The sequence below is a fragment of the Cygnus olor genome, chromosome 11 (assembly GCF_009769625.2).
Source record: "Cygnus olor isolate bCygOlo1 chromosome 11, bCygOlo1.pri.v2, whole genome shotgun sequence".
Classification (NCBI taxonomy): domain Eukaryota; kingdom Metazoa; phylum Chordata; class Aves; order Anseriformes; family Anatidae; genus Cygnus; species Cygnus olor.
This window is the reverse complement of record NC_049179.1, coordinates 355239-383206: the sequence shown is the minus strand read 5'-3', so window position 1 is coordinate 383206 and position 27968 is coordinate 355239. Positions and strand designations below refer to the sequence as shown.

The 27968-nt window shown below is 37.8% G+C and overlaps 1 protein-coding gene across 2 annotated transcripts; it reads right to left on the bottom strand.

Annotated features, from left to right (window-relative positions):
• Nucleotides 1–102: 102 nt before the first annotated feature.
• On the bottom strand, nt 103–24546 carry SECISBP2L (SECIS binding protein 2 like). Of its 2 annotated transcripts, none has more exons than XM_040569571.1 (18): nt 24306–24546; nt 14514–14692; nt 13598–13922; nt 12943–13078; nt 12269–12498; nt 12158–12182; nt 11271–11404; nt 10885–11016; nt 10427–10510; nt 9288–9455; nt 8992–9133; nt 7214–7383; nt 5852–5984; nt 4730–4892; nt 3797–4017; nt 2967–3121; nt 2251–2470; nt 103–1284 (listed from the first exon to the last, which is right to left on the bottom strand). In XM_040569571.1, exons 1-18 carry the CDS (start codon nt 24321–24323, stop codon nt 611–613), a joined length of 3309 nt encoding a protein of 1102 aa, XP_040425505.1. In that variant the 5' UTR covers nt 24324–24546; the 3' UTR covers nt 103–610. The 2 variants fall into 2 exon arrangements, with proteins under 2 accessions (XP_040425505.1, XP_040425506.1); XM_040569572.1 differs by having other exon boundaries at nt 11271–11386.
• Nucleotides 24547–27968: the final 3422 nt, after the last annotated feature.

Sequence of the window (27968 nt, the reverse complement as noted above, 5' to 3'; positions counted from 1 at the left end):
GGTATAGCTTATTGTAACAACTGCAACCATCTCAACTATCAGCAGCTTTAAAAAGCTGCATCTATCTTAGCGTAAGAACCATGTACAGATTTCTCTATTTACTCTTCATGAAGACTGCAAACAGGGTTTTCCAGCTTTTTTTTTTTTTAAATGAAGATAACCAAAACCTTACTTCTATTTCTAGACAGAACTAGAATAATCACAGCCAAATACATTGACATGCCTGGCATAACACTAATGTAAGTGCTGGTAACTTGTCAGTCTTAAAATGTATGTTATCTGTTTGAAAATGAGCTAAATGGTCACATAAAATAATTTTGCTTAAAACTGGTCAGTTATAAAGTGTTTCCTTTTACAAAAGATTGAATGAATACTCACTGACAGATTTTCCACAAAGTTTCTATTCTGGGAAATAGATACTGATTAAAAGCTAAGCTAGTTTTTAAATCAACCAAGTAATGGACAGCTACAAAAATATTGTGAATTAAATACACATTAAATGTTTAACAGTGCAAAACGTTGAGATGAAGCGTATGAAATAATGGCTGCAACTTTTACAACAGTTAGTTTTAATATAATTTCTAAAAAGTTCCTGAGTTCCTGCTGATTTTTATGGCATGTAGATGGAATCTGTGTGTTCTTTATTCAAAGAAGTGCAGATGGTGGGCTTATGTTGAGGGTTACTTGCATGCTTGTCATTTGTCCATTCCTCACCATCAACGACTGGATCAACCTGCTCAGAAGTCTCTATTTCCTCCTCCTCACTTTGTTCTGCATTGTCTTCTTCCGCACCACTAAGGGTCTTCCCAAGCTGAAGGGTCTCCATAGTTCTCTGGGTCTCTGAAACCCAGGATTCAATTCTGCTATTAAGCTGAACCTCAACAGAAATCGGTTCATGGGCATAATCCTCATCATCTTCCTCATCTTCCTCGTCCTCCTCTTCTAGCATTCCTGGCACAAGAGTACTGGTGGTACTGGTCATGGAGGAATTCAAAAGATCTTGGCAGCTGCCATCCAGTGATCCTGTCTCTGTACTCTGCTGTGAGGCCCATTCCAGATTGTCATCTGGTTTCACCTCCTCCTTCTCACCTAGTATGGATTTTCCGTGATTTGTTGCTGAGGTAGTGCTGGATGTAGCCAGTGGTGGTTGTTTATTAAGGGTAGATTTTTCAGTTTGACCATTACCAGCTTTTTCTGGTACTGCAGCCTTGGATGAGGATTCTCTCTCGTTTTCAGAGGTTTCTAACCCATCAGATGTTTCTACCATATTTCTCCAGTTTGTTTCTACAAGTTTCAAAAGAAATTTAGGTAGGAAACAGATTAATTCTTTCTGTATAAAAATATTTCTCCTCAACATCCCCAAATTGTTTAAATAGCAGTTGAAGGTAAATCACTTTAATATTGTTCTACACTTGCTATAACAATTTGAACTAGAAAATGGGGGAAGAAGAGGAAGGGAGAGAGAGAAAAAGAAAAGCTGTTTTGTTAATAGGATTTTAAGACACATTATGAAGTTGAAAGTTCGTGCACTTAGCTTTCTATGTAAACTGTGGAAGCGCTAAATATAACAGTGAGTATGATCAAAGAGGTAAGACTAAATACTTTTATGCTCAAGTATAAATTAAAAACAGACTGCCACAATGTTGTCATCTGTTTAATGATTTCTCAGAAAACACTCAAGTGAAGTAAGTTTAAGACACCACAAAAGAATTAAAACAAGACAGTTTCTTGCAAACTAAAAAGGACACTAAAAAAGAAGTTTCTGACTTCAAATAAACATTCTCCATTTTCTCCCCCGTCAACTGCGCCTATGCAACCTGTTAAATAAATCTGTCTATTGCTCACAATACATTCATTCATTATCTCATATTTCAAAATTTAAGCTACATGTCCTCTCTTCAGAGATCTCAATAATTTCCTAACCTGTCATTTTCAGCCTCAATCACAATCAATTCTGTGTTTGGTACAGTCTTGTTACTATACATTTCTGTGTTAGTTCAATAAAACTGGAAAATCCACCTCCACTAGTGCAAGTAAGTTAACTGTAGCACTTACGAAGTTTAGAACTTTGAATTATGATCTTCTGTATAGTTCAGGAAAAATTACTTACAAAACTAGCCAATTCTGTATTACTCCCAAAAGCTGTAGAAGACTAATGAAGAAGTATTATATTTTTAGCTGCATTTTCCAATAAGTAGCATTTGGAAATCTCCAGCTTCTGATTACTAAATTACGTTTTTAAACACTTACCATATTCTTTCTCATTCACTTCAGATATGGGTTCGGAAATAACACTACAGAATGAGATAGCACTTGCTGCAGAGGGATTACGAGAATGACCCATATGATGGGGCGCCTTCTTGACATTCTTCAAAGCTTCTTCTGCCTGTTCCTGTTCCATTGCAGCAACCATATCTCTGTATGCTTTTCGGGCCTCTTCAGTCAGCGATACCAGCTTATTAAATAGATCCTAAGTATGAAGACAGATTTATTTTGTTTTAAATAATCAGCAGTTCTTATTGATAATTTTCACTTTAAATTACTTCTTTGAATCAATGGCATACCACGTAATGAATCTGAAGCCTACTAACACCAAATACCTTTACTTCAACCAAAAACTAACTCTGCTCTGTATTACACGTAAAAAAATGCCACTCCGCATATATGCGACTCTAAAATGTGCTTACTTTAAAACACTGTCTTCCTTACAATTTTAAGCCTACTAGAAAATTTCAGATGGCTTTTCAAGTCTATGAAAGCTACAGAAATGTCGTGACCAACATTTCAATGCATAAACCTCTCAGTTCCATAAAAAATGCTGAATTTCAAAGAATAGATCAGGGATCAGGGCTGGGCCATTATCAAATGGGTAGTAGTTTGACGTGCTGCTCTCCATGTCAAAATAACTCTTAACTACAAGGAACATACATTGTTTATTCCAGCCATACATTAAGTGAATTACTCACCTCAGCACCCGAGTAGTTGAAGATACCCACTACACTAACAGGAACCAGCTTGTTCACACAACGGCCAAGAGCTTTACGTCCAAGAGCAAAGACAAAAGGAATTTCCTGTTCCCGTGCCATGGCTATTACATTATACAGAGCTTCATCCAATCCACCTTGAAGACAGCAAATTTTTAATGGATATCTAGTCAGAGCCATAATACAGCGACACATTCTGTACCCCAACTTTAATTGTAATTAGTCAGCAAAATCTCAATACACACAAATCACCAGCTACTATGTATCACAGGATAACAGATTATAAATTATGAGTATAGCACGTGTGTATATATCAAGACACTTCTGTTCAGTGATATTCTATATTCTCTGTTAGTCCTGCAAACATGATTTTTTTTTTCCACTCTTTTTTTCTTCCATTGAATAGATCTTTACTCTTTTGATATCTCAGGAAGAGTTTCTCTGCATTTCTGGTAGAGGCAAAATGTGTTGTTTGGCTAACTAACATATTTCCTCATGAGGAATCCTCCTTAAGAGCACCCAGAACTTAGGACGTTAGGTATATTACAGACATAATGGAATAAAATTAAAGTCTACAGTATCTATTATATCATCTATTATTCTTCAGCTATTTGTTCCTCATGAACCAGTTTCTTCCAGAATGGAAGATGAAAAGAATGAATTAAGTATAGACTGACAATTGTACAATGGATCCATGAAGTGTTACATCCTGCATAAAATGCTGTTAACCTTGTTATTCAGTGCTACACAGTGGCACAAAAAAATAAAAAGGAATGAAATTAAGTGCATCACTTGCTTTTTATGAATTATACCTTTTGACTGGATTTTTTCACAGTTGGGAGATATGATTACACACTTGATCTTGTTTAGCTTCATATGCTTAGTAACCTCACGCAGTCCCATAACGAGTCTTCTCCTTGCTTTAGCTCTCATGGGATCCTTTTGATAAATCCGTTCTTGAAAGCTTACAAGCTCTTGCAATAACAGAGTCACACATTCATCTATTTCTTTACTCAGAACTTGGTTACAGTACCTGTTGTCAATTCAAAGAAATATGAAATATTAGCATAGCACATACTCACTGTTTCCACTGAGCCTCTCTTTAACCAAAACGTGTTATTTTTTATCATAAGTTTTATGGAATTAAAGCTATTTGAAGTTGTTAAAAGGGACTTAGAAATCAGACTGTATAAGTGAAGTTTAAAAGAAATCTTGACATTTCCAGTAATATCTGTTACCTCACAAAGTCAGACAAACGGAATATTAAGAAATGCACAGAAATATTCCAGTAAGTGCCAAAAGAAACAGTTCTTTTCCTTAATTTTATACTCTTAAAAATACAGAATACAAAACTAACGTACTAAGAGTAAATACTACAGTATTTTCAGCATTCTTAAGTATTCCTCCTCTTTCCCATCCACAAAGTAGATCGTACTCCTTTAAATAAAAATCTTCTACAGAATACTTTAAACTACCTTATTTGTTGCAGCAAATGAAGAAAATCTAAAGTGTGTATATACATACACAATATATATACACCTGTGTGCACACACACCTGACATATATATGTAGCCATCCATCTATAGGACGATAAGTAGTAAGAAAATACTTGCACAAACTTGTATTGATGAAAGGCTAGTTTATGTTTATTCAGCTCCTAAAACTATTAAACCTATCCATGCTTAAAAAATGAGGGGGACTGAAGTGCAGAACTTGAATTTAAATTAATAATGCAAGACTCTTACTCTCTGAATCTCTTGCTGTGAATTTTGGTTATTGCAGAAGATGCCATTGGACTACCTATTCCAGAACTAGCAGGTGAGCCTTGTGACACCGGGGTCATACAGTATGGAGAATTCTGACTTGCTGGTGAAAGTGAAGTATCACTAGGCATACTTAATCCAGTTTCTGAAAGACAGTTTTGAAACATTATAAAGCGCAAGGACATTTTCACATAGAAGAAAGAGCACTGCAATTCCTATGCACCTCTCTCACTTATGCCAAATTACATTTTGAAAAACACTAAACAGTATTCTTCTCTGGATGGGTAATTGAAAGGCAGAAAGCAAAATAAGCACATAGCAGATGCTTTGCATGGGGTCAGGTAACCAAGCAATATTTGAGCATTCATAATCAAACATCTAATGCCAAGTTTAGGAATACAACAGAATAGAAAACCTACCTAAATGCTACAACTTCTTTCAAGAACTCTTTACTATATGATGTCTAACTACTTTATTCATAGAGTATTTAAGATTTTCACACTTATCTTCAGTCACATGAAGTCAGGAAGATCAAGCAGAAGAAAAGTTCTGAAGCAGGACATCTGGAGACTTGTTAGATAACCTGCTTCCCTCCCCTCCCTCAATCAAGAACATGGAAAATTCTTTGGAACTTCCCAGTTGCTCAGGGCTGTTGCTGCAAACTGACAATCCAGACACTACAGTTTATTGACAAAGTGTTCAGCGAACTGGAAACTTCTTTTGACAGTTTAACTTCTAGAAAAGTTTCAGTTTGCAAAAATTAACACACACTGTGACCAATGTGGCATGGCTGAAAAAAGACAGCATTTTGATAAATGGACAAGAAGTTATCAACTCTGAGAGGTTTCAAGTAACCACTCATGAGAAATTTATTAAAAGGCTATATGGAGATTACCAACCTAGAACACATACTGCACTGAGGCTTCCACAAATGAGGGACAGACAAGTCATTTTAAAAAAGGATTCTATTTTCTAGTATTTCATGATGTTAAGAAAAATTGCAAGATAACACCAGTAGATTGTGTTGTATGAAAGAGATACAAAATAAGTAGGTTAGTAAAACTGGGGTGGAGTGGGCAAGGGGAAAGGAAGAGAGAGACTGACCTTCTTGAGAGGCCAACTCCTGAGACTGATCGGTAGTCAAACTTATATGAACCTCTTTCTGTTCGTCAGATCCCAAAAGACTGTGGTCTACTGACAAACGGCCTTTCTTCTCTTCTCTTTCTTTCAAAATAATCTAGGAACAAAACCAGCAGCTATTAACATTAAAAATAAACAGGATACCTTTAAAGAAAAAGGCCCAACTGATTAAACAAAACAAAATAATCAACTAATTTCAAACCTTCCTACTCTTAGTGGTATAAAGAAAGCTGAAGTCATCTGTGTTTCCTCACTGATCACAAAGAGTATTTCATTCTAGCATTTTACAGATGGTATATTCCACGCTCCTGTACTTCCACATAAACAGTACTTCCAACAGTTTTAAATATTAAGCACTTTTACAGTTTCTTTCTGGTACACAATACTCACTCATTAAGAATTCCTCATTTCCATTTTTGTAAAAAGATTCTTATGCAAGAATATTAGTTGTCTTCATGAAGACAACATATGAAATACAAATAGAATCATTTCTTTTGCATTGAAAAAGCGCAGAGAGAAGCAGCTGTGGATGTACTGCCATTACTATGATAAACAATAAGATAAAGACCTTAACAGAGATGCTCTTTTTTCCACAGGAGCTGTGGATTTCTATCTCATGTAAATCACAGATAAGTTGCGGGGGGAGTTACCAGTGAGAGGAAAAAAGGCAACTTAGCCTCCGTCAACCTTTGCAGGTACACAGCTTTACCAGATTCCAACTGCTCATCTCATCAGGTAGGCAAATCTTGATTAAGATCTGTGGTGCATTAGCACCAGTAGCTACCACTTCTTTAATGCTTCCCCACTGTCCTTTTTTTAAGGCTAGCTTTTCTGTGTTTTACCTTCTAATTTCAGAACATACTGTATTCTCTGTATACATACCTGTTTAATATATGCACATATATATACATATACAAACAATTAGTTCTAAATTCACTCCAAACCTATGTGTTTGCTTCAAGTTATACAACCATTTCTAAAAAAAAGGGTACAGTAATCTAGCATACTACTTTGCATTACAAACTAGGATTCAGCGACGTGGAAAGAACTACACAAACTTCTCCATATGTTCTAGTGCTTATAGTTAAAATATCCTCAAAACTCCTATTAAGATAAATTTGCACACCCCCGACTAGTTACAGGAGTAGAAAAGTTATGCATGTTACATGTCTATATCCAAAGAACAGGACATCAGCATAATAAAAACTAGAGGTAGAAGCTCATGAGTCCTTCCTCAAGGAATAGTGACCATGAGTATATGGTAAGAAAATTTTTATTTTTGAAGTATGAGTGCAGACCAGGGCAACCTACAGTTGACACATTTACCTTTTTAAGTGCAGTAGGGCGTTTCAGTTTTGAAATCTCTCTTTCTTTTCCTCTTTTCACTTTTGGAGCAGTTGAATCCAAAGGATTAAGGCAACCCATAGATGGCTGTCCCTTTGTTAAAGATTTTCTGCTGGCAGATTCTTTGGTATGAAAGGGAGCAGCACTGCCAACTAAATACAAGAAAGATAATAGTTTCACTAAAAGACACGTCAGCTTTATTTCAACACTACTTTCAGAATTTCCACTGATGAGTTCTCAAAGTGCATTTTCCTTCCTTGGAAAAAAAGCAGTTCATAATGACAGGAAAATTACATCATCAGATATTGTCAATTCCAGATGGTTTTAAGCTTTCTTCAGTTTAGCCTCACGCTTTAGGAAGCTACAGATGCCAGGAAAATAATTACTTTGCAACACTTAAAATGGATCTCTCAAATGACTGACTACATGTAACATTATTAGTAAGATCATAATAGTAAGACAGAATGCAAATATTTATCCTTTTTTCCCCCCCGACAAAGACTTGGTTAGTTGAAGGAGAGAACAGAAGAGAGTACAGCATGTAGTTAAGTATCTTCTGTGAGAAACAGAATAAAATAAATAGTCTCAAATGAAAATGCCAACTGTTCTTTGCTGAGCTTTGTTTGATGTAACTTTGCCGACTTTAATTAACGTTTGAACACAGCTGAAACTCAAAGCAGGTAAATGAAGTAAACATGGTAACTATGTGCATAACAATGTACTCTAGGCTACATACTACTGCTCAGGAATGAGATTCAGAGGGTTGTAATAGGTAACTATGAAAGTGTCAGTTCTGTACTCAGCAGCAAACAAAAAAAGTTAATTTAGTATTAGGTGTTGATAAAGAAATAAGGAATAAGAAGTGTAATTAAGTTGGTGCATACATTTGTGATAGAACTATAACTTAATATTTTGTGTACATGTAACCTCCTGCATTTCCAAGTGGATGCTGTAGAACCAAAAACAGATACAGAGAGGGCAATAAGGACTATCAGAAAGACCAACTTCCACACATGAAATAAAGAGACTAGAACTCTACACACTAGAAAAGAGAAGACATCTCTAAGGATCATAGAGAAGGAGAGAGAGAATGACTGCTCAATCTCTTTGTCATACAAAGGTTATAAAGGCTAACAAAATTGAGTGAAGTGCAAAAACCCTAACCTCCCACCCAAAAAACAAAGGAAAACGAAGAGCTTCTCCACACAGCAAGTAGTAAGGTCAGAACTCACTGCTGTTGGACTTTATGGACAGTAAAAGCATGCAATAGAAGTGATGGATAGCTTCGGAAGCAAATTTGGTTTGAGAAAACCTTGGGGTCAGCAGGCACTGAACTACAATCAGTAGAGGTTTGAAGAATATCCTAGAGAGGTATCCCTCTGTATCACAGTCACAGGTATCTTTTCTAAGCTGCTTTCAGGGAGAATTAGGTAATATTCTGTAATAAACTTAATACGCTTATTTTCACACATCCACTTTAACACTGAATCACTCTTAAGACAAATACCGCATTTTACTAAGTGTTTATCTTCAGTTCTAATATGGACTTTCACTATTATATACTGCAGCTCAAAGGAAGTTAGCACAGGTGAATTTTTGGAGAAATAAATGCATCAAGTAGATCTTCCCAGGTTTTTGTTATGTTTATATTCCAAAATAAGAACTGTCAGGAAAAAGCACGCTTAAGATGCTCAGAACAATGACATTTCACACTTATATTGTCACAAAATACATTCTGTGATAGTCAAGATGAGAAGTACCTGTGTATGAAAGAGGCCTGGTGTTGGTGATCTGACGAGCTTTCATTGCTTGCTGCTGCTTTTCAAGAGCTGCTAACATGTCCCCCAAATCTAACTGAACAGGGGTCTTACTCTTCTTTCCAGCTGCTTTTGATAAAGCCTCCTATAAGGTGAGCATCACATACTGATAAATACAGAGAAATAGCGCCTGCAGAACAGTCTTTGAACGAGATTCTTGCTTTTACAGAATAGAAAGGAGTAGCTGCTATAAGATATTCCTCTTTACCAATCTCTGGGAGGTGGGGGTAGGGGCACACCTGAAGTTTTTTCTGTTCCATGCTTATCTCTGAATACTCTTGAGCTGTTGCAAGCGCTGCCGCCAAGGCCTTCTTCTTCTGACTTTTTGCACGCTTTGGTACGGAAGTCGTAATGGGAATTGGAGTTTGGACTATATTGATTGGAGAATTCTCTGGTAAGTCATCCAACTAGGATTTTAAACAGCGCGAAAGACACCATTAAAGACCTTTTTCTTGAGACCATAGGAAGTGTGACACTGATGAAGCCAAACGAACCATTGCTTTGGTCAGCAGTATGACAACCCAATAATTAAACACAACCAGATGACCCAGTAAGGTCATAGAACAAGTTCCGTGTATTTCATTTTCGTAAGAAAAACATTATTCTATTTATCTCCAATTACATCTTCAGAGGGTTTTCCAGATTGCTAAATAAGGGAAATTTTTTTCCCCCAGAAGATTTCATGTAGGACTTGATTTTCTTGGAGATCAGCCCAATAGATTAAATAGTTTACATGTACGATTCTGCAACAAAACATTTAAGTAAATCACGTAAAAGAGCATCTTCACGACACTTATTTCTACAGTCTAGATGCAGATATGTTTAGCTTATTGTCTTTTCAGAATAAATTAGGCAAACTGTAGTTATTTTGGAGAATTGAAACTATAACTATGCATTTGCAGATTTAACAATTCTGCATCAAAGCTTCAGTCTGAATGCAAGTCCTTTTGAGTCAAAAAGAATAACCAGGATGTGATCTAGGTATTAGCACAAAGACAGACAGACAAACCTCCAAATCAGTTTTAGTATCAGAAATCCGTCTGTATCTACTGTTCATCCAAAATTCAGCATACAACTTCAAAAAGCACAAAATTCATAAGAAACTATTAGTGAAATGAAGAAGCGTTCGTATCTCTTACAGTCTCTCCCATTAACAGACTCATTAGAAGCCAACAGCAGTCTTTTCAAGATGGTTTCTCTGCACCACTTAATTGGCATTTCTTTAACATCTAAAACCGGTAATGCAAATACCCTAAGAACATCAATTTCCACATCATAAATATTGTAATATGGCTTCATAAAAAAAGACAAATTTATGTTACCTCAAAATAACTGCCCTTAATTTAAAAATATTTTGCAAAACAAAAGAGTTACTTACTACTTTGGGTGAAATCTTTTGTTGGATGTTACTACTTTTGCTGCTACCATTGTCACTATTTAGCTCTGGGAATTCATCCTCATCCTAAACAGTAGAAAAAATTAAGAATGAAGAGCACGGAACCAGAAGTCACATGAAAAGCATCAACTAAAATAGCTGGAAGTACAAGAATGGACTTAATCCTAAAGTTCCACAAACTAGAAGAGCTTAATAATGACACAAATAGAAAATGACAGAAAAAAGTTAAAATAGTATTTCTGTATCTGCATAACCTGTTTCAAAAAAGAAAAAAAGAATTTACTAACACTTTAAAGAAATTCAGCTATATTAAGAAAGTAAAAAATATCAAATATTTTTATTTGCAGGAAAACAAAAGTTTTTCACCTTTTCCCTTTTCATAAAATCACTTATTTCACAATTATTTCACTAATGCATAAAGAGTTTTCATACAACACTACCTCAAAATACAGAGGTTCAGGACTCTGTTCTGTTCTACTTGACTGACTTGGAGTCAGAGGCTTTTCATGTCGTTTCTGCAAATTCTGCCTTCTTTCTGAAGATGTGCTGTGGCCTCTGCATCTGAAACCAGACTAAAAAAGATAACGAATATGGTCAGTGTTCTGCAATTTTGATTTTTCAAGGTGTGTGCGCGCACATGTAAGACATTCATGTCCATTAATTAGAAACTAAGAAGGAGCAGTTTGTATGTAATTAGATTTAATAAGCAGTTTCTTTTTTTAATGCAAAAACTATTCAACAGATAATACCTACTCCATTTCAAATTCCTTATTTTCATGTGTTACATGAAACAAAATACTTAAGTTTAGAACCATTAACAACATACCTGTGAACTATTTCTTTGCTCAGCTTGTCTTCCACCTCTAGAAAACGTCTGAGTTTTTTCAGCCCAAGGTTTTTTTTGAGTTGCCTGGGAATTTACATTAGTCCAACTTACACCAGCTGAAAGGGAAGTGTCAGCTATGACAAAAGAATCAGTATGACAGAATGCATCAGTGACATGCATACCACCAGAGGTAGAAACTCAAGTTTGATACAAACACAGTTCTCTGAGAAGGTCTAATTCTCCTCTTATAATATTAACTTCTGTTTATAGCTACAGAAATAATGAGAATCACCTTTATGGAAGAGACCCATGACAGATATTCAAATTGCTAAAAACTGATCACTAGGAAGCAGTCAGACAAAGGAAATATCAGATTTGCACCCCTAGCAATTTCAGTCCAGCCATAATAGTCACTAGCATTATCAACTACTATCAGAGTAATCACAACATTTTTTTGTGTTACAGACATTTTTTAGAATGAGCACTTCTTAAATAGGTAACTGAGAGTTCTTCAGCTCCAAGTGTAGAGTAATGCAATTACCACCCTTATATGAACTGCAGTCCAATAGAGTAAGGAAAGAAGATAAAATACAATGCAAACACAGCTTTGTCTGAACGTTTCCATTGGAAAATTTAGCTTTTTTTCCCTCATTTGAAGACACAGTTGATAAATTATTAGCAATAGCTACTTAGATACTTTCATTCAACCAGCAGCAGGGAGGCATCGGTGGGGGTGGTAGAAGTCACAGTAAAGAAAATTCTTCAGAAGTATTTGATCAGTTACAACAGCATCCTGGAAGCAGATCAACTGTTCCCAGCAAAATGTCAAGCAAAAATACAGAAGTAGCCCAGCAAAATATGATATAGCTCACTAGGAAAATACTTACTTGTATTTACTGATGGTTCTACAACCTGAAAAGGAAAAAACATTTTAGATGTTTTCTTTTCTAGTCTGCAGGATACAAATATAGTTAAATTATACAGTTATGTTTACATACATTCACTGCACAAGAATCTGTATTCCTTGAAGTCATGGCTGCAGCCTGGTTATTGCCATGCTTAGGACTACAATATCCACTATCGCTGTCAATGTCTGCTTCACTTGCACCTTGTTCACTAGATGACTCTGCAGCAGGGTGAGAAGCTCTTCTGCGCCTGCCTTTTGATTTCCAAAGCATGGTAGAGGTGCTCTCAGAAAGTGACTTATTAGCTATATCTGAAGGAAAGTCTGCAAGATAGAAGTTAACAATTCCTGCATAAGTAATTAATTATAATAACATGAAAAAACATACATGATAAAAAACAAAAGAAACAAGCCAGTGTCTTTGCACATGACCGTTTCCCTTTAATAAAATTAATGATGGCACTGATTTTTTTTTTTTTTTTAAAGATGATTATTAGTTGGATCTAGACAACTCCCTCAACAAGGGAAGAGTTCTTTTTTGACAATGGCAAGATCTCTGCAGAAGCACCACATGATTGCAACATTATAATCTGACACATTAAATAGGTCTCTCTGCAAACACCAGCACCTTTTCTTCATTATCTTATTGATCTGCAAAAATCACTCTCAAAAGCTACCTCTGAAACAGGTCCACCTTCTTTTAGGAAAGACAACAAGTGAAATATAGTTCTAGTTATTTTGTACACCCAGAAAATAACAAGAAATTACCTGTTTGCTGTGATGCATCAACCAACAAAACAATCTTTGATCTGCTCTCAGGACCTGATGAGCTAGTCTCCTTTTGAGTAGCTACATTTTTCACTGGGGGACGTTTATTTCTTATGTGCGTCTGTAACTGCTGTTGCTGTTTTAAAAGATTAACCATACATACTCATAAGCCATATGATTTGACTTCATAGTTATAATCAAACTAAAGAAACAAATTGAAAGTTCTAATGCTCTTTACAGAAGCCACATATTTGAAGACAAGAGATTAAGGGAAATATTCATAAAGTACTTGTAAGAACATTTTCTGTACGAACTCTTTTTTGATGCTTCCACCTCATTACAGTAAACAAAGTCTGAGGATATTTTATTCTCTAAGGAAGTAATCCTAAACTCAGACCAAACTAGCAGAGAGACAGCAGGAATTTCCCATATTACACTTAAGATTTGATAAGCTCATCACATATTTTAACCACAAAATTGTCTCTGCATACAGAGTTAAATGTCTCTCTAAATAACACCTTTTCTGCCCACCTTTCCTTCCATTTATATAGGCCATATCTGTTCTTGCTCAAATGAGAGGCATGCTTCCGTGCAAAGACACTTTCTTTCTACAATTCTACTTATCCTGTTAACAAAGGGACAGCATCATGCTTACTTTTTGTATGACGGATCCCCTGTTACTGCTTCTGCTCCGCTGACTGGATAATGGAAAGACCTGGCCCGATGGGTTGGGACGCTCAGTGCATTCTGTAGTAACTGCATTTACAGCACTCGCTGTTTGGAAGGGTGCAGAATAGGGAGTAGGGAAAGGATGATAGAAACCCATGACCTGAGCACAAGGTGCTGGCATCAACTGATAGTATGTGTATTCTGTAGAAACAGGTGGTTGCGCAGATATTATAGGATAAGCAAGGTATGGTCCTGCAGGATTTGGGTTGGGTTGCTGCCATCTGATGTCACTGTTATATAATGGAAACTGTCTGTAAAAAAAAAATCAAAAGGAAAGAAAAAAGATTGCTCCTTAAGTTTTTCCCTCAAGAAAATTCAGAACATGCAAACACCACCCCCTTAAAAAAACATTTCATAGGCTATTAGCTTATAGTAACTGAACTTAAATTTACTAAGACTTCTTAGAAATTCCAGTTAAACGATGTTCACCAGCTCAAATTACATTCAAGAGCAAAATAAAGAAATAGTTTTGTTTATCTTGGCATCTGTGTGAACTTATTTTCTAATATTAAATTTAGAAATTAAGCATAGGCATCTCCCTTGTCAAGTACTTTGGACCTACTACAAGTTGAATTGTTTCGACATCTCAGAAAGCATATATAACTTTAGAGACAGAAGTTTAAACAAGGTAAGCTAGCAGAGAGATGTAACAGTGAAGTTCATCATCTTACTCAGGGCCAAGTACTTGAGTATACCAAGAAGTTGCCAACTCACCCTTGTTCAAAATTCCTTTGAAATGCAGGCCTCCACAAGCACACGTGAAGACAGGCATTTACAAACTCAAACTTTCAAACTCATTTCAAGAGAGATTATCTTCCATGAAGACCACAAACATGTATTACCTATTGGATTGATTTTCCTGTACAAATGGATAGCAAGTGATCAGGTAGCTGGGGATAGGAGTTGGTTCCACACCATTAATTCCACCGCTGTCGTTAGGAAGCGCCATTGGGATCATTAGTGTTTCTGGACCCTTCTTTTGAGGAATAAATGGTTCTACTTCAGCTGACAGCTTGACATTCTTAAGAAAGAGAAAAAGAAACAATGACTTCATTAAGTACAGAAAAGTATAAATTGTTTGGAAAACTTAGATTCATGAAGTTGTATGGCAACCATCACAAACAGCAGGCAAAAGGACGACAAGGCTACAAGCCTTCTGCAGTAAACTGAAAGACATGGAAAATAGTAGGCAAGCATTTGTTGGATCCTTCCACTCAACACATGCTGTAACACAGATCACCAACACCTAGCGTTTATGTTAAACTTTACATAGCGCTGTACAAACACCAACTAATTTAAAAAGGGGCTGAAGTTCAGATCTTGCAGAGGAAATACTAGTGTCAACACAGGAAGAAATAGACTTAGCACTGTAGGTGGAGCACGGTCGTGTAGGCTTGCATAATTGAAATCAACACATGGAAGATGTAGTAATGCCTGGTCTGCACTACAAAACTGACCATGTTTCTAGGCAATTATAGAACAGGTTCTTCAGCCACCATAAGTTTACTGCTAAAATGGATGGAACATCTGTGGCGTTTTCTTCTGTGATACACCATCTGCACAAGTTGAACGTACTTTAAAGTGTTAAGAATGATTACTTTTTGCCACGAAGAGGGAATTAAAGACTGCTTAGAAGTAAATTTTAAATTGCGGTTTTAAAGGAAAAGATCACCCCCAGCCCCAAAGGTAGCCTCAACAGTTTATGGCTTTTTACCCACAGTTTTCATCTTTGTTTGTAATAGACTAGCTAGATTTATGCTTCAGCAATGAACAACGCTCCATTCAGCCAGCCAAAGAAGCCTTAGTCTGAGACAAATGCAGATCCAAAATACCCTGAAATTCCATGCTCTGATATATGTTATAATTAGCCAAAAAAGATCTTTTTGTTCAAACATTTCAGCTTCAATATGCTTGTCTCACATTAGTTGCTAAGTAGATTCTTTCTAAAACAGGCAAGGAGTCCAGAAATGTTTCTTTCCATTTATCCAGGAAACAATTCCAAAGGCAATGTATAACCTGTAGGAGGACGTGGTCTTATTTTACAAAAAGAAGCTTGAAGGTTTGCTGTGCAGTGGACAGTTTTACATCCTTGTCACTACCTCTACAATGTCCACACAGGCAAAATCAGTTAAATAATGTGAGTTCTGAAAACATCATGACAAGTAGTCATGTCTACCATGTGCCCCTCAGTCCACATCTTTGCTCTGTGTCAAGCCCCCAGCCCATACAGAAACATTTCAGCCTTACTGTTCAGAATCTGAAACTAAATGCTTATTATACCCTCCCTCCATTTATTTTTGGAAACAAAGCATGTGAGCAGATCATGTATTTCTTTATCAGCACGTGGTGGGGAAGTGGGTAGAAGTTGGAAGGGGAAAGTCCAAAAATGTTTAGAAAATACAGTTATCCTAAGTCAGTAGGAAACTACTTTTTTCTTGATGAATAGGCACATTTAATGTAATAGACTGAACAAGAAAAAATCCTAGCTTAAACTAGGAGTTAAATTTATTTGAGCAACAGTAAGGTCAAGACCCACTTGTGCAGAGTACTGGTTCTTCATTTATTTAGTCTGATACACTTAAATATAATGAAGTTTAATTAACCAGTGAAAGGCAGAATCGCCACCATCAACTAAATGACTAAGAGCATGAGTTACACTGTAATCCACCAAACGAGTTAAAAACCAAGTTATTTAATTACTTCGTTGTCACATACTCTTAAGAGAAAAGAACATAGTTGAGTAAAAGCTCCTAAGAAATATACTCACTATTAAGTCATCATAACTGCCAATGATCAATGCAATGTTTTTATAATATAGAAATATTTTCTCTGCCTCTATCAAACTGGATCCGAATTCCCTGCCAATCTCGAAAATAAAGCCAAAAATTTTGCTCACTGAATTCATTCTGTTAATCTCCAAACACGACACTCAAACTAATTGCAGAGTCTCTAAGAGCTATTCTAATGACTTGCACAAGTGGAACCAAACTATTCCTCCAAGTGTAAATCTTTTATTAAAAAAATCACCTGCCTGTTTTTAATTTTATCCTTCCATTGTCAAATCTGCTAATTCATAATCCTTCCATGAGATTTTCTGTAGTACTGGCTCAAATTTCACCATTAGCTATTCCCTGTAAACATCATCTCACTTCCTCGAAGAGCCACTGGGTAGCTCCAGGGCGCAGCAGTGCTCTACTCTTTGACCTCAGGCATATCACACAGCTCCCCGGTGACTCACGTACCCACCTGCCAAATTCCAAGGCATCTGCTCCAATGCAGCACCACAGCAACAAAAGCTTTTTTTTTTAATTATCAAATGCTTTCATACAGCGATCACATCATAAGCAACAAACACCTACGCTCAATTCCCCCTCTGAAAAGCAAGAGATTTTGTCCGTGATACAAAAAGACTTCCAGACAGAATTACTTGCAGAAGAATTGATTCAGTTGTGGGCTGGCCTACAAACCCAGATGGCAAACACGTTAGAGCACCACGCTAAGGCTGTCTCACCCACAGAAGACTCAACAGCGTAACAGGGATGAGCTCTTTACAAATACAGCATTCTTATGAAGCACTGAAAACTTCCAAAAAAGTATTCCTAATCTGCTGGTCACCAGCTTCCAGCAGTATGTCAACCCAACTTTAGCCAAGACACTAATTATAAACCACTCAAGAACTGGCTAGGAAAACAGTCAAAATATTTTATATTTGTGATTCAGGTGGTACAAAATTCCCTATTTTGAAAGGCTTTCTAGTCTGTCTGCTCTTTCCCTATATTACTTTGGAAGACTGAGGTGGAAATACAAACGAACGCACACACACATTTCTTAATGGTTGTAATAAAATGGTTGTTAATAGTTATATAATAAAATAAATGGTTATAAATATTATATATAAATAAATATTATATATATAATATAAAATAAATGGTTGTTAATAGTTCACCTGCAGAACTGCCTTATCACAATAATTTGTGCTATTGTATTATATCATCATTATTACTCTTATGAAGGAATAGTCTTTCTTTTTTTTTTTTTTTTAAACACATGATAACTGATCAAAGCAGGAGCTGAATGACTCCCATCAGCAAGGCTGCCACAGCAGAAGTATTTCTTGCCATTTGGCAAAGATAACCCCTGCCTGTTAAGGTAAATTTTTTCTTCCTTTTTCTCCCTCCCCCCCCCCCCCTTTTTTTTTAAAAAGGGATTTTAAACAATGCTGAGAATGTACAATCCTTTATTATTCTAGTAGTAACATTTTCAAGATAATGTGTTACCCAAACTGCTTTTGCAAAATCAAGAAAAGTGACCTTGGTTTTCCCTCCAAGTATTTTGGATAAAATGTATTGGATCTCTTTAAATCTTTCTAGTAAAAACAGGTTTCTCTCCTCATTTTTTTCTTTAAATAAAAAGCAGATATTTTGTAAATTCATAAATTTAGCAAAATTTCATTAAAATTATTGTGCTTAATTTTGGTATTTCATACAACTCAGAGATACCCGAAATAGAAGGACAACGTCAATGGTTCTTTTCCTGTTGCCCTGCCTCCTATGCAGGTAATGATTAACTAACGCTGTGACAGAGCAATTGCCTGATATATTTAATTACCATTTTCTGTACAACTCGTCATATATTTAGCTTATTTATAGTAGTAAGATAAAGATAGAAAATATCCTGTAATCATAAACAGGTATGAGTGCATTTGAAAATTAATGCCTTTTTTTGCCTGCAGAATGTTAACCGTGTCTGTTATTAAAAGTAATCAAAGCAACACTTCAGAAGTCTTTTACATGTATGATAGCATAAACACTGCTTTCTTTTGCAATCTAATCTGTATGGGTAGACTTTTTTCATTTTAGTTTAAGTATTTCCAAGATGTTTGCTTCAGCAAAAAGAATTCAGGGTAAATCTTACTTTATTTTATTTTTTAAGTTTTACATTCTGTTCTGTACACACTTGCATGCTAACTCACCAAAAGAGCAACTGAAAACTTAACCTTAATGCAGATGTTTCAAAAACCATTCTGCAAGCATAATACATGCAATCCCGTGAATGACTGATACATCTAGTCAGACAACAACGCTCTATTTTCACTTCAGGGTAGAAAACAGAGACAACTTAATTGTATTACTATCTAAGCAAAGTTAACTTCAACATATTACTTCCTTAAGTATTTCAGAGGGACTGGTAAAATACTACAGAAGTTCCTTTTTACACAGCATACATCTACAGAAAAGGACACTAAAGTTCATTAAACCTAAAGCAGAAAGTGGAAACAGACGTAGTGAGGCAGGTCAGACTACTAACCAAACCAAAATAAAAGTAGAATTAACTCTCCAATGTTATTATCCAGACATTTCAGTACATTCCAGGGAGGGCTGGTGGTTTCAGTTGACAGGCAAAGGAAACAAAATAGCAAAGTTAGGTAATTGGCCCAAAATTATCTAAGCAAGATTTTTTGGGTCTGTGATATTCTTGGCTAGGAGGAAGGACTGGTAAAGACAGAGAGCAAAATAACTTTTTAATAAGAGGCATTTTAGGTCACCTGGTTCCCAATATGTTGCAGAACAACTGAAATTATATTCTCCTTAATAGTGTAAGAAAAGAGTGAAACAAAAATTGAAAATAAACAATCAGTTAAAAGGTAAGGATGTTGCTAACTTCTCATTGTACTGGACAAGCAAAAATATCTCAGACGGAGCCTTTGTATTTTGTTTACATGGTCATCTCCTGTGCTTCTTTCACTAGATACTGAAATAATAGAGCCAAGTAAAACAGTTCATCGTTGTTTTTTGTTTCATTTTTGAATACCATGTTGACATATTTGAGACTCAGTAGAAAACATAACCAACTACAACTTCAGTAAACTCTAGAAGAGAAGATGAGATCCCTTTGTTAAGTGACTATTTGCTTCCGAAACAAAATGCAGTGCACAAATCAGACCATGCAGATACGTACTAAAGCAACTCCCCAAAGACTACAGCCACACGGTACGGCAGGAGTGACAAGTGCAGATGAACACAACACAGTAGGACTGATCACGTAGCTGATTTATAACCATATGCAAACAAAAGGAATTGAAAAGAAAGACCTAGACCAAATGCCAGAAAACTGGAGGAAGGCACCTAGACTTCGGGTAAAAACAACAGAACACTTGCAATAGTAATTTATGCTATGATTGCTCTCACAACATAGACATTTACATCACCCTGCACACACTAAAAATCAGCCTTTTGCTACTGACATCAGTAAACACAGGGTCAGGCCCTCAACAGTTAATATAACAAAAAAGTATGTTTTTGACTGGGCAATCTAAAGGCAAACATTGCAAGACCAAGTCTAATTTTATTCTGGCGTGTAACTTTTTCATGTTTATTCAACCCTTCACATCATAAAGCTGAACAAAGCTTTATTGAAATTGACCTCCGACAACCAAACTCAATCCTAAATATACATTTAAGCCATGATGAAACACCAGATTTTCAATCAGTTGTCCATTAACGCAAGCAGACCCCTTCAAGTGAAACCAAGATTTATACACAAGTCGCTTTTGTAGATACCCCTAGTTTCAATTTGTGAAATGTTTTGCAGTATCTCATTACATATTTCAGTCCAACAATTACAACTCTTTCAAGACAGCATATATACTGAAGAGATCCTTTGTTTCCTATATAAAAGCTACTGTAGTCATCAACAGCTGCAAAGACAGAAGATGACACAAGCAGGAACAGACTGGTAAACTTTGTCCTCTAGTTGTAGTACTGTATGTTTAATCTTAGAAAAGTTTTTGTTCATTGTAGCTTAATGCCATTCAGCGCTTTCCATTAAAAGGGATCTCTGTCAGCTTGCTGTCTTAGAAGAGAACACTTGGGTATCTATCTCACCATTTACAGGGGGAGAAAATAGGCACAGATGCTGCATTTCAGAAGGCTATAATGAAATCAGCTGCTTTGCTGCCTCGAAGTCTGGAAACAAGAAGTCTCATCACAAATGTGATACCCAAACATAGCTCAAGTATCTTTAAAAAAAGATCCTGATTCTGAATTTTGGATTTCAAAATGCAATAGTTGTTTTAGTAGTAAGACAGGTCACATTTTGTCTGTTTAAGATAAACTTCACAAACATGGAAGTCATTGTTTCTATAATTAGTTGCTTCTAAGTGGCAGATACTTCAGGAATGGTAAATATGCAGTCCAACTGGAAACACCAGCAGCAGGCCATTTAACAAAGCACAAAATTTAAGCCTGCCCTATTTAGATTAAACATAATAATTCCAATTCAACACTTAAAGCAAACATGCTAGGAAGTTAGCCTTTCCCTTAGCTCCCGTACGCAATTCTTTTTCCTTTTGCAAAAAGGAAACCCTACTCAGAAGCAAATAAGTTAATATTAAAATTTTAAAAGTACTGAAATTTTTCTGCATATGCTGAACGTAAACAAGTGGCACAACATGACAAGTTGGCTGGCTTTTTTAACATTCAAGACCAGAATATTAAAAAAAAAAAAAAAAAGGAAAACTAAACTGCAGTATTTACAGTTACAAAGCTTGTCCAAAAGATAAAAAGCTATGGACAGGATCCTCTTCACTTATCTAGTTTACAGCACTTAACAGGGCATGTAAACTTGTAAAGTATGACTGCTTCGTAGTCTGTATACTAAAGGTGTTAGTACAAACCAGTCACGTATCTCTGCTTCCTCATCATTAACTAGTCAATGATAAATAAAATCTGTCATCAGAAGGCTTAGAAGATCTTCACATGTCATATCAATAACATTTTAGATGGACTGAAGAACACATTCTATAATAAAATATAAACCATAAACAAAACTCAAATTCTTCTGCACTTGCAGGGTTCAAGAGAAAGTAAGATGCAAAACACAGAACCCAGAAAAACTGACCTTTTTCAGTCTGATGACAGTTGAAAATTCTGCCATGCAAGAAACATGGAAGGATATTCAGTAGGATAAGGAGCACAAAACTCTAATCTAGATCTATAGCGTTTTATCAAGCCAACTGTTGAACAGTCAAAAAGAGTAGAGGCAAGCAGTACAGGCAGTATTTAAGCAACAGTAATACAAAACAGGTCATCGATTTCACAACTTCACCTAATTTCTCAACTGCACTAATAGAATCAAATACCTTAATCACAGCGATAGACAAGTGTCTAACACTTGGAAAATCAAAACACAGCAGTGCTCTTGAGAGGGGAAGTTGATTCTCTTTAGGTTTCTACCACAATCAGCTTCAACAGAAAGAGTGACAAAGGTCACATGCTGGATCTTCTCTTTTGTAGAGAAAGCCAACACTTTACAACCACTGAAAGCCTTATGCTTCTCAATGGAAGCAGTTTCAGTTCAAAAATAATTATTTTATAGAAGGATACATTACAAACAGCTTTATTCTGTTTTCCTCTTTGCTATCTGCCAAAAAGATCACTGGGAAAACCATAACGAGCAAAGTCACACCAGAATTCAGGTAACAGAAACCTGAAGAGCAACGTGCAAGTGACACCTTTTTCCTCATATGGGTGCCCAGATGTTCTTGGTGCGTAACAAAATTCTGTTCAAATATATCCTCCACCAAAAGCATTTGCAATCCCCCCCTACCCTTGAAATACCATACTTTAACATAGCACAATATTCTACTTGCTCACGTTCTAGTTCCACACTAGTTATTCCTAACTGCAGGGACAGTTACCCTATTGTGGCTGACTGAGTAAGCTGGGGAAAAGGGAAGAAGAGAATTAAGTACCGTTATCATACATCTACATGCTTGAAGATTCATTTATCAGATGTCATGCAATACATGTGCCCAAAGCAGACCAAAGAAAACGTGGAACAGCACCCAGAACTGATGCAACCTTAGCAAACGCTTGCACAGATAAAGGAGATTACATTTGATCTCACTGCACAAAAGGTTCAAACCCAAAGCATTTAGGAATCTCCTAATCAAGATGTTACTGCATAATGAGAAGACAATAGCAACAAGATAATTTAATAATTTTAGAAACTCATCAGCTATTAATTTGTCTGCCTAGAAGCCTTACTAGCAGATGAGGAACCAACAGGACGAGACATGCTGCAAACAGAATAAGCAAGAAGACAGTTCCTGCTTCAGAGAGCTTAACTGCACCTCCGAGTTGAAATATTACACAGTTAAGATAATCATACGGACAGATTAAACACATTATGTTGCGAGTAACTCAGCGATTCTGAGTTTTCAGCTTTCTCAGCTTTCCTGAGCTATTTCCAACAAACAAAAAGAGACTGGTTTGACAGTGGCATGAGCATAAGCCTCTGGTAATGAAGAGCTCAAGCAACAAGGAATAAATATTTCAGAAGGGTGCCACAGTCCTAGTTACAGATGAACCGAAGGAGAAAAATACAAGATTTTAAAGTAAAGAGTACAACAGGCAAATTCAGTAAGCTAATGTAAATTTTTACCAAGTGAGATCAGTTTCTCTACATGAAATAGACAGTGGGAGCCATAAGGTAGTAAAGTGCACTGTCCACTAACTTCTTTAGACATATGTACAAAATAAAAAGCAATACATCTTTACAGGGTGCATTGTTACCATCTACAGGAGCTTGTGCTATTTTATTGATTGACCCTCCTATGAGAACCCCTGGACATAACCAAAACCTCAAGCTACAAGAAAGGAATATCTGAATTCAATGCATGAGTTTTGAAAATGTTTTGCTCAATCAGAAGCTTAAAAATAAAGTCATGTTGTTATGGAGAGCAACATTCACTTCAGATCCACCTTTTAGAAGTGCTTCCTGCCCGTGAAAGATTTTATTGCACAGATGTAAACAAATCACATGAGCTCTTAAGTCCCAGCTAAAGCTTCTTCATACCTATAATTTGAAGGGTGCTAAGAGTAATGCAGGCTGATTACTTGGAGAACAGCAAGTTAACTATTACACAAAAAAAAAAAATTAGTGGTTTCTAGAATTAGTGACCTATACCCAAATCTCCCCACTCAGCTGACCAGCCTAAGACCTATCAGCAGCGGCCTAACCCTGAAAACTTCACCCAAACCCTTGTGTTTATGTTACTCCAACAGGCGACAGGTCTCACACGTCGCCAAGTTCTCAAGAACCCCACACAGGACTCTTCCAGTGACCACAGAGCTTTAAGTCACATCCCACCGACCGTGACCACCCCACAAACATGAAGCAAAGCCTGTCAGTAGAAACAGGGAGGGGGGTGGAAGAATCCCATAACAGAGCCCCTTGGCCCTACAGGAACACAGGACCAGCCCCAAGCCCCGTAACAGAGCTCTTCAGCCCTGCAGGAACACAGTGACAGCCCCACAGCCCCCCAAGGCTCTCACGGAAGCCAGCGCCCAGTCTCCAGCCGGACTCCCGCTCGGAGCCTCCAACAAACCCGGCTGAAACCGCTCCTGCGGCCGAAGAGGGGTCGGGGGCAGCCACCCCAAACACCTCCCGGTCCCCCCAACCCCCCCCCGGCCTCGTCAGGCCCCGCACGCGCCCCCCCTCCGCACCGCCAGGCCGCGCCCTGCCCCTCCGCGGGGTGTCGGGGCGACATGAGAGAACAGAAGGGACAGGGGGCGGCCGCTCCCCCTCACCGCGGTGGCCGCCGGCTCCCCTCAGCGCCCCCCGGCCCGCACCTTGTCGGCTTTGTCCATGGCTCCGGCGGGCCTGGGCGGCGGCTCTACCGAGGGCGGCGGAGGCTCGGAGCCGCCTCCTCCATGGCGCTCGCTTCTTCCCCCCCACGCCGCCTCAGCGGGCTACGCCGCGCTCCCGCACACGCCCAGGGCGGCGCTGGCCCCGCTCGCGGCTCTCACGGGAACCAGGCCCGGCTGCGCCACGGCCGAGGGCGGGCACCGGAGGGGAGGGGAAGGGAAAGGGGGCGGTGGCGGGGCGAAGGCGGGGGGGGAGTGCTCATCTAGGACGGAAGCCGGGCGGGCCCAAGAGGCGCCGAAAGCCTTGTTTCTCCTCAGGGCTGGGGGGGGGAAGCGTCCTTGAAATTAAAATATTAAAAAAAAAATAATAATAAAAATACTGTGAGTTATTTAGTCGGAAAGCTGAAAATGTACAGGAGGGGCCGGGCCCACGCCCCGTTCTTTGCCCGTCCCCGGGTCCCCACAGGGTCGGGCCCGTCCTTGGGTGCTCCTCGGGGCCGCTGCGGAGCCCCCAGCCTCCAGGGAGAGCCGGCGTCAGGGAGCTGCAAGGTTGGCTCTAGGGCTTTCACTGATACTTCTGGAGTATGGTGGAAAAAATAGACTAAATGCCTATGTAAAATAGAATCAATTGCAAAAGATATGCTGGAGCAGAGTTGAGTACTTCCAGGTGAAATCCTGAAATCCATTTATAAAATGTATTAATGCAAGAGGCAGGTTTCTGATTGATCTTTTTTATTTTTATTTTTTGTGAGAAATAAGGGCATAGCTAAGGGGAAAGGTAAGCAAGCCTGTATTTTGACACAGTTAAAATTAAAACTACCAACAATGTTTCTACAGAGCAATCTTGATAGAGCTTCATAGATTTAACCTTTACTTTCCAATTCACTCTTTCCCACTTTATGTTCAGCATGCTATGTAACAAGCTGTTAGACTTTGCAAAATTTTTGTTGGATTAATCCATGTTATCCCTTTGTTTGTATTTTCTTAGCGTAGCTCTCCACCATTAGAACTTTATAAGTAACATATGGTATTTTGAAGATGGCTATTGCACTGCACAGTAAGATCTCATCTTGCAAACAGATGACATGAATACAGAACTTGTGCAGACAGTCACTGCCTTTTGTGCTATTTCACATCAGCGGGATCTCCAGTTAAGTGTAACTTCTGCCTAGATGCCTGCAACATTACTTACGTTCTGTGAATTAAGTTTTCATGGGGTTGCAGCCAACAAAATCATAGGTCCCATGGATCATATGGGAAAGGGAGAAAGGTTAAATTGTAATCCCAATGAAATGTAACTGTAGGATTTCTGTTGACTTCATTGAGGCCACTGTTTTACCACTAATGAAGAGAACAGGAGGGCTGTTCCTGGCCCCCAATTGCTATAGAAACCTCTCTTAGCTGGAAAAGCTGCAGCACTCGCCTACTTTGCTTGCACTTCCATATCCCAACACTTTCCTTGACAAGATTAATAGAAGTCTTCATGGTCAGTGTTGACATATACCATCCTGTCTTTCAACAGTATACAGCAGTAGCGTGGTAAAGGTCTTCAGCAGAACTAACGCACATGTTCACAGCCTTAGGAAGCTATTTAAAAGTAGCAATACTGATCTAAATTTGAGGTTATGATGTTATGCTCCCAGCGGCTTTTACACAATGACATTTCTTATTTTGACACAAGAAGTCAGGAAAGTAAAACCAGGGATTAAGCTGGTTATATCAAGAACTTTCAGCTGATGCAACTGAACACCATTTCGTCAGTCACTGCTGAACTTATATATGAGATGTAAATCTACAGATAAATAATGATGAAACATTGAATAAGCCACCTAAACCTTAGTCTTCATAAATTGAACAATGCATCTCTACTGAGTGAAGTGTATTTTATTCCCAATTGTTGAATACGTTTCACTTAAGTCATTACAATTTTGCTCAATTATTTAAAACCTAGTCACTTTTCATCTCCCAAGTAATGTGGGAGAACTTGCCTGACTGGACAGAAAACAGTGAAAAAACCCCACTGAAACCACCACAACAATTGTCTTCTTGTATGAGCACACCAGCATTTTAGCATGGAATGCAGCTTAATTTGTCTAAATTGGTGCTGACCATGGAATATATATTATGACATTTGCTTAAGATACTTGCTGTATTTTTTTTTTTTTAAATAATGACTCATTATGGCAAGGCTGTTCATTATGAAATCCTTCTTTTGTTCCCAAGATACATACCAACAGAAAGGTCACACTTGAAAGGTCTGTTATGCATACTTAAACAACAATAACAAGAAGTTCTAAGATCTAAATTGGGCAGTGATTAAATAGGCATCAGATCTACACAACTTATACAATATACATAATACAGAAAGTTATGTTGCATGACCTAAGTGGCCACTTGGGTGAAAAGAATTCAAGTCTCCCATAAAATTTAACTCTGTATTATCACAAAACAAACAAACAAAAAAACATGCCGAAGCACTTAGAACCAGTTATGTTAGATCCTCTATCCACAGCTATTTACAACTAAGCTAGGCTATCTGGTTACATCATCATCTTCTTGATCAAGTGTTGTGTAAGTGAACTCAACGGCGTTATCGGCCTTAAAGAAGCCATGAGGAAAAAAAAAAAAAGGCAACCAAAACAAGCAAAAAAACTGTCCAGTTTAAACACACTAGTAATTGCAGTAGCTGCTTTAGAATATTCAGTCCAAAAGGTCCAGTTCGCAAATCAGTCAATATGTAAACAATTATTGCTACTTCTCTATCACAACATAGAGTAAATAATAAATAGTTGGGAAGCAAAAATGATGCCTGAAACTAGTGGGTGCTAATTGCAATTTTGCTAATAAGTTGTTTGGTTTATTGATGCAGCTGCTGGATAGTGGAGTTATCCTTCCTGAATACAATGAAGAACGCCAATCAAATGAAAATCTAAGTTGACATAAAAATAGAATAAAACAAGGAGCCTAAACCAAGCTATCTCAGCATTATGGAAAGGCACTTCATAATGGCTGCGTTCAGAAGATCACAAGCAAGTCTAACAGCCCATATGTAGCTACTCATGCTCCCTACTTACACCCAGTGGGTAGAAAGCCTCACAGAACGTGTAAGGAGGCAATTAAGCACATCTCACTGAAATCAAGGTAGTTTCTTCTACTGAAAGCTGAACATACACATACAAGCTTAATTGCAATGGCAGAGGAATATGAAGTAAGGGTTGCTTGCTCAATGACACTCTCTCTGACTCCAGGTCTCAGCAGGCTCAGGCTGAGCTCTGTGGCAGCACGGCCTGAACGTCAACCACAGTGGAGGCTGCACAGTGAGAAAGAGGCAGCAGGAATGAAGCTGACTCCAAAATGACACAGCTTTACTGGACTGGAACTAAAATCTTCAGTATAATTATAGAAAAAGAGAGGTAGAGAGCAAAGCAGAACTTGGCAAATAAACATTGGTATGTGATGGGAGATGCAACGTGTCACGTCCTGCACAGGCAGCTAAAGGCAAACACAACAGGGAACACACTGCAACCAAGGTGGGAGCTCGTCCACAGATCTGAGAACCACGAATCCGATAGCAACAAGGAATTACCACCTGGCAGCAGTCAGAGCAAGCACGGCACTCCCACTGAGCCCAGCTGCAAAGTGGCGTTA

What these genes read in the sequence shown, in the direction of transcription:
- SECISBP2L (XM_040569571.1), bottom strand. An exon ending in AAAAGATTTCACCCAAAGTA is followed by an intron (nt 9,456 to 10,426) that starts GTAAGTAACTCT and finishes TTAAAATCCTAG; the next exon opens with TTGGATGACTTACCAGAGAA. An exon ending in TGGAACAGAAAAAACTTCAG is followed by an intron (nt 9,134 to 9,287) that starts GTGTGCCCCTAC and finishes CTCACCTTATAG; the next exon opens with GAGGCTTTATCAAAAGCAGC.